The 7,186-nt window shown below is 36.6% G+C and overlaps 1 protein-coding gene across 1 annotated transcript; it reads right to left on the bottom strand.

The window, feature by feature from the left end:
* Window positions 1-3,049: 3,049 nt before the first annotated feature.
* On the bottom strand, window positions 3,050-6,654 carry LOC100889146 (UPF0545 protein C22orf39 homolog). Its single transcript, XM_003724466.3, has 4 exons — window positions 6,527-6,654; window positions 5,522-5,573; window positions 4,931-5,043; window positions 3,050-4,535 (listed from the first exon to the last, which is right to left on the bottom strand). The coding sequence occupies exons 1-4, from the start codon at window positions 6,530-6,532 to the stop codon at window positions 4,383-4,385; spliced, it is 324 nt and encodes a 107-aa protein (XP_003724514.1). The 5' UTR covers window positions 6,533-6,654; the 3' UTR covers window positions 3,050-4,382.
* Window positions 6,655-7,186: the final 532 nt, after the last annotated feature.

Here is a 7,186-nt window from a genome sequence, read left to right as displayed (position 1 = left end):
AGGTTAGAAGGAAAAGTTAAAGAAGATTGGGGAACACTGGAAGACATAATAGAGGGAGAACGAGAGTCAGAGGCGGAAAAGGGAGAGGGTGAGAGAGTTTAACAAAAGAAAAGGGCAGAGATAGATCGAGACATCGCAAGAGAGAAAGAGAGAGGCAAGGAAGGAGTGAAGGGAGAGGGTGAATAGTAGAGAGAGAGAGAGAGAGGGATGCAGAAACAAAGCAAGAGAGAGGGGCAGAACAAGAGAGGAGAAGGGGAACATAGCAAGAGAGAGGAGAAAGAGATGCAATCGAGGCACTCTACTAGCATAAATAGATTTGAATATTTACTATATAGAGAAAGGGAAAAGTTATATAGACATAGACGATGATGATCATGATGATGATGAACATGAAGGTGATGGTAATGATAATGTTAGATGATGATAATAATGATAATGTTAATGATAATGATTATGATGTTGATGATCATCAGACCATCACGATGATGATGATCATGATGATATTGATGATGATGATCATGAGCGTGATCCTGACATCTTAATGAAAAAATGAGGGGTGGTTTAGATAGCATATAGTCTCAGCTACAACATACTCGAAAATCAACAAAATCCAAGCATAAATAACGGCGAAATTGCTCGCAAAAGACAGGAATGTAGAATCCAGATTTGAGAAAAAGTCATCTCGCATAGGGATTACTAGTCCAGAATCTGCACGGTCCTTATTTTCCCTACACACTTGATTCAAGCCGTCGAAGATGGCGTTATCAACAAACTCATAACAATGCTCACCAGCCCAGCCTTTTTCGCCGGGCGTCCTAATTTAATGATCACGCCATCATCGGCTGGTAGCAAGTAAGTAGGGAGAGGTAGCGTCAGTGTGGTGGAGATCAAAACATATGGCTCCGGTTAGTCTCATTTCACAACGCCCCCTATCGTCAGAGCATGATCAGAGACAGCAGCCTAACATGTTAGCCTATGGACGTTTTTTTAAAAAATCGTTAAAAATTCATTTTTTGTTTAAACGAAAAGCACATCCACCCCGACGTACGTTATCATTAGCTCTTTCATTGGAGCCCTCATGTCTCATTGACTTTTGAAAGTTCACCCACCGTAATTTTTCAAAATAGGTTGCAAGCTCGTCATTGCCTATAATACACATGTGAAACAAGTCTAACTTTGGACTCAGTTTACCAAGCGATTTGAAGATTATAGGTCGAGCACACGAAACATAAAAAGCATGAATTATCATAGATCACTTCTGCCTATTTCATTATGTCTATTTCATCCAACCCCCACCGTAATTTTTCCATTTAGTAAAAGCAAACATTTTGCCGAGTTTAGCAAAAACATGAATATTCATGAACGGTCAGACAATACAGCCTTTATAGTACGTAACGTATAGTGAATGGAATGGGCGATGATCCGTTCAGGAGGTAGAGGTCAGTGGTTTGTGCTGGTAATGTTCACGCGAGCGAAAATGAGACAATCGGAGCAATATGATTAAATAGGCCAGATTCTGGACTAAGGGATTACACGCCAAAAGTAATGGATCAAGTGATAATAGGGTAATAATAAAGTAAATAGGGTTGTTTATTACATTATTTGCGATTCTACGTGATTCAATATTCAAAGGAGACGGTACTGTACAGTGAAAGGTCGAATAGACAAAAAAAGTGAAGGAGAAAATTGTTGGAGACGCCCGGACTCGAACCAGGGGTCTCGAGGTCCGAAGTCAAGTGCGTTACCGATATACCAAAACATTTCCCATAGCGATTAAACGTAAACGAGAAATGGAATTCTCAAATCCCACGTTGCAAGTGAAATATGAGCATGATCTCGGCATCTGATCGAAAAATAAAGGGCACACTTGTGATAGCTTATTGTCTCAGCTACAACATACTCAAAGCTCAGCGTAAACAAAGATAAAACGACGGAGATATTGCTCGCGAAAGACGAAAATGTAGAATCCAGTTTTGAGAAAAAGTCATGTCCCATAGAGAATACACGCAAAATGTGAAAAATTGACATGCCTCCTTTAATCGCAAAAATACGCCATGATGCCTTTGTCAAAATGAAATATCGTGGTGACTGCATTTGTAGAGAATATTCTAAGGTAGAACATATCAAAATTTGAAAGAAAATTGATCAACATTTGCAGAGATACAATCAATTTTCCAAAAATCTGCTGACGTCATAATATGAAAATTGAAATTTTGAGTTCGGAGGCCATTATGATGACGTCATGAGTTAATTGAGGGTCAAATGAAACATGAAATCATATCTCCGATTCATACTCTATCAAAATATGAAAAAAAACTTGGGGTCACCTTACATCCTAAAGCGCTACAATGGATTTTGTACAGGCATGTTTTTGCCCATGTATGCTATGTATTACAAAAGCTCGCGCGCACGGTAATTATCTTAAATGGACGCTCATTCCGTTATTAATGGGCAGAAAAAGTTGAACAAGGTATCAAATTGCTTGAAAAAATGTGCCAAATATGATGAAAGAAAAAAATTGGCGATTCTATGTTGGAAGATGCAATTACGCGCGAAAACGCGCGCGCATGTGCGTGCGCGCGTTTTTTTTGCAAAATGCTTAAAATGGCCTGAAACGTATAGAAAATTAATTTGGAACGAATTTGAGCATTTAAAAATTTTAATGCGCGCGTACGTGCGCGTCGAAGTGCGCGCGCAAAATTTGATGAAATTTTTAGTTGACCTTTGACCTGAAGTTGATGTATATCAAATATGGTTGATTTTTGATGACTCGTTATTGAGATATGATAATGACCTGATTTTTACAAAATGGCGCCTGGATGACGTCACGATGACCTAATGACCTTGAAAAAGTTGATTTAACTTGAAATCATAGGGTTTGATGACTGACAGAAATTTGAAGGAAATTGACCATGTCGATTTCGAGTGAACGTGTGTACAAAAAAGTGTACGGAAGAAATAAAAATAAATAAAGAATAAAGAATAAATAAAGAAAGAAAATTCTAACGAAATCAATAGGTGATCTGTCGTTGACAGACCACCTAATAATCATGAAATTAAACTGCAAGTATAAAACCCATGAAGACACCTTCAATCTGATATCAAAAGTGCATAATGTAATACTATAGATCAGTCTCTCTTTCTCTCTCTATCTCTAACCCTCTTACTTCATTTTCCTCTCCTTCCCTCCCCCTATTGCACATAATGTAATGTATTAATAACAATAAAAAAATAATAATATTAATAAAACCATTATTTTCTCTAAAACATACCAACTGTCTACAGAGAAGGAACAGCAAATATTAATGAACATATCCATTAATTAAACCCTTATAGGGAAATCTTACAGAGGCAATATCGTATTTTGAAGTAAATACAAATATACTTTTATGTACTATTACTATCCGCCTTTGTTTTGGTTAAACTCCAGACAATGATGAGATGACTTGTAGAGCAAAACAAATAATGATGTAACCAAGCCTCATCCATGTACTTCAAAAGTTTTTGCCCATCAGGACATCTTCAGTAATTTAATAAATCTGTGAAACAGATAATGCCATTTCAACAAAAAACAAGATATATACACTTATTTTTTTAAACCGAAATATCCCCTAAACCATGCTTACAGTGGAACCTCATCATAAAGAGCTCTGATCTGATGTAACAAGGAATCCCTTATAACAAGGTGATCTTGCAGGTCCTAGCTCTTTATATTCTTTTGTTTTTTACCCTGATATAACAAGGTAATTTCCTTGGTCCCAAAGGCCTTGTTTAAACCAATTTCCACTACACCTACAATGTGGAATGTGGATATCAATATGAAGAGTACATGATGCACACATAGATATACTGTATCAAGTTTCACTCAGAATTATGTAAATACATGCATAAGTGTATGAGATTCATCAAGATCCTACCTGTTTTGATTATACTAATTACTTAAAATACATGAATAAAATACATGATTTGAAGGCACCCTTACCTTGACCTTAATGGCACATTCACATACCAGTATGCGTTGGTTTTTGTGTACTACACAAATGGCAAGCGTGGGTGAAAAAATAGGTTACATGCCACAAAGGTCCTTTGCATACTTACTTATCTTTGTATCAAAAGATACAAAATTTGTACCGAAAGATACAAAATTTGTACTTAAAACAAATCCTGCATAAAATGGGTAAATGAGCCTTACCTCTAACCCTATATATTGTGGGGTATGTTGCAGTTAAGTGTAGGACATGATTACTATGGTTTTATCAACTCAGGAGGTCTTTAACAAAAAGTGTAATATATTCTTGTTTTAGTGGACAATATACACTGAGGAGCAAAGTATCAAGCATATTTTACTGCAATTTCTTGAAGGCATCTATAAATGGTTGTTGCTAACTAGCACTAGTGATGCGCATCTGTTCTCCAGAGCGCTTCATATGAGTATTTGATCCTGGTTTAGGCCAGTCTGAGGGAGGCTCTGATCTCAATTCCCACAGACAAGAATTTCCCGTGGCAAGCTCGGCTTCTCGTTGGTCCAGAGATTTCTGTATGAAAAGAAAGAGGCAGTAAACATCGGAATAAAAAGGTGATGCAAATAATGCCTACTCTTTGAAAATAAAAGAGCAGTCCTTTTGAAGTGATGTTAGAAATCTTTTTTAAAACACCACTTTTGTCCATCCTGACTTAAGATTAAAACCTCATATTATTAGAAATTTGTCTCCCTTTTATTTCACAAGCCACAAAAATGATAAATAAATATAAAACAAAAACATTTTCAACAGCTGATTGGTTTTAAAATCATTTTCTCCTTAAAATATAAATGGTATATATATATATATATATATATATATATATCTCCCTACCTCCTTTCCCGCAAAAGGTGGGCTGTATGTATACCCCCCCCCCCTTCCGCTGGGATTTACACCCATGCCCCTCTTACTTTGGCCTCTGAACATGTGTCCCTCTTCAGACAAAGACCATAATCTTCTTTGAGTTGAGAGCAGTCTCTCCTCTCTCCATACACATAATAGCTGTGGAACTGACTCCCTAAAGCTGTGATATAAGCCAATGGAAGAATAAAACAGGAAAAAAATTCAGAGGCAATGTTTTTTTTTTAGCTCTTTTAGAGGAAACCAAGTGGTCCCTGTATTACGCCTTTCGGAATTGGAGAATTCAAAAGACGTCGAGCTAACAAGTGACAAATATTTGTTCACGAATGTTATTTTTGCATGTATTAGAATTAGAACACTCACCATCGGGCACTCATCACATTAGGATATCAAAAATATTAGTAAACTCTACATTGACTTTAATAAACCCTCACTATATCCTACTATCAGAATAAGATTAAAAACAAACAAACAAAAAAGAGATTTTATCTACACATCAGCAACATCTATGTAAAGACAAGAGCAAAGGTTGTTCAGTTGTTTTCATCAATTACTGTTTCATTTAAGCATCAATAAAAACTGGATTCAGAGGTAGGCAGCTAGCCTAGACAACATAAAAAATCATCAAGTAGACTACTTACATTTACAGTCTAGCCAACTTCCCAAGTAGCTCTTACATGCTTCCTCGGGGTTCTGTAGGTAGAGATAGATCAGGTGGATATAACAAATTAAAAATGGAAAATCTATACCCAATATGTAATTTAATTATGATTAATGTTCAAAAGACAAAAGAAGATCATAAATCGTCCAATCCTGGGCTGAAGGTTTCTCATAAATGAAATAGATTTGTCATCTTCTATATGTCAGTATTTTAAAATTAACTAGTTACAATTGTTCCCCTGTATATATTTTTCACCAAATATAATTTCTATCCTCTCAATCTCAGCTATGATTTTTCCTCATTGAAAAGTAAATTAGGTTTTGTTATTGATTTCAATGATCTTTTCAACTAAGGCTTGGTGCATGAATGATACATGTACAACTTCAGCTGGTACATCACATTTTCAAGAAAAGAATATCTTCATATCTCTTTCATTTTCATAAGGATTATTGTACATCAATGATCATTTTTCAGAACAACTACCCTTGTTCTTTGGGATGAGGTTTGTTTTGAATTTGTTGCATGCCAGCAAGTTTACAAAGCCACTTTAGCGGGGAAAGGATGAGACAGGAATCATTATTATCAGACATGACTATATGTTCCTCACTTCACACCCCCCCCTCCCCCTCCCCAAGTACAATCATGTTAGACCTAATTGGTATTAAATTGGGGACATAATAATGGATACTGTCAATATACCAGTAGTAGGTCTACTTTCAGATATTATGAGCAAATATGTCTTGACTATGTTGACCACACGTAAAGGTAACAGAGCCGATGAACGATATCCCTTCCTCGGCACCGATCCGACGACCACACCCATCTTGGTTCGTGGGTCTGGGACCACTGGGTCTCATGGTCTGGTCAGCTGGTCGGGGGGTTCCCCGATTCGCAAAACTAAGATCGAAGAATTAAAGTTGGACTTAATTCAGTCTACATTAAAAACACAATAACAACGCATCCCCATTACATCGTCTATACTGACCGTCATGCTTTAATGATACTGTCAGTCTTTTTTCTCTCCCTGTCGTTTTCTAAGCCACCAACAAAAATCAGTAACAACAGCATGAAAGCACAGGGCGCAGACATTTTAGATGAATTTTTCTCGTTGCGTTTAATTTCTCGCAATGCACGAGATTTTATTATAAAATTATAGAGACATTTCGTCCAAAATCATCTCGCATGACCAAAATACGCTATCTAACATTTAATTATTATCATTTTATCAAGAACAACACTGAGGTAAAATGATAATTGAAGACAAAAATTAAGTCATTGATGAAAAAAAAACCCTGATTGATTGAAAAGTACTCATAATAACGTATTTTTATCATTTTGTGTCTATATAGCTCCTAGTTTAAACTCTCATCTCCCTGCATAGAGTATATATTGGCAGAAAAGAGTAGGGGCGAGAGAGAATTAGAGAGAGGGAGTGAGAGAAAGAGAGAGAGAGAGAAAGAGAGAGAGAGAGAGAGAGAAAGAGACTATGGAGAGAGATAAACAATGCAGTCTGGGGTCCCCCGTCCCCTTCCTGGGCACAATCGTTACCAGTTATAATGAATAATGGAAAAACAGCATCTCATATTCAGGCAGCGTGGTTGCCTCTTTGTAAATTTCGCATATCCTATAATCTATATAATTTTGG

The sequence above is a fragment of the Strongylocentrotus purpuratus genome, unplaced genomic scaffold (assembly GCF_000002235.5).
Source record: "Strongylocentrotus purpuratus isolate Spur 01 unplaced genomic scaffold, Spur_5.0 spur5_scaffold_2, whole genome shotgun sequence".
Lineage (NCBI taxonomy): Eukaryota > Metazoa > Echinodermata > Echinoidea > Camarodonta > Strongylocentrotidae > Strongylocentrotus > Strongylocentrotus purpuratus.
The sequence above is the reverse complement of the archived record's forward strand: the minus strand, read 5'-3'. Positions and strand labels throughout refer to the sequence as shown.

Excerpts from the sequence above, each read along its gene's own strand:
- LOC100889146 (XM_003724466.3), bottom strand. Across the intron at positions 5,044-5,521 it reads AAGTTGGCTAGACTGTAAAT|CTTTAGGGAGTCAGTTCCAC; the intron begins GTAAGTAGTCTA and ends CTTATATCACAG. Across the intron at positions 4,536-4,930 it reads ACACATGTTCAGAGGCCAAA|AAATCTCTGGACCAACGAGA; the intron begins GTAAGAGGGGCA and ends CTTTTCATACAG.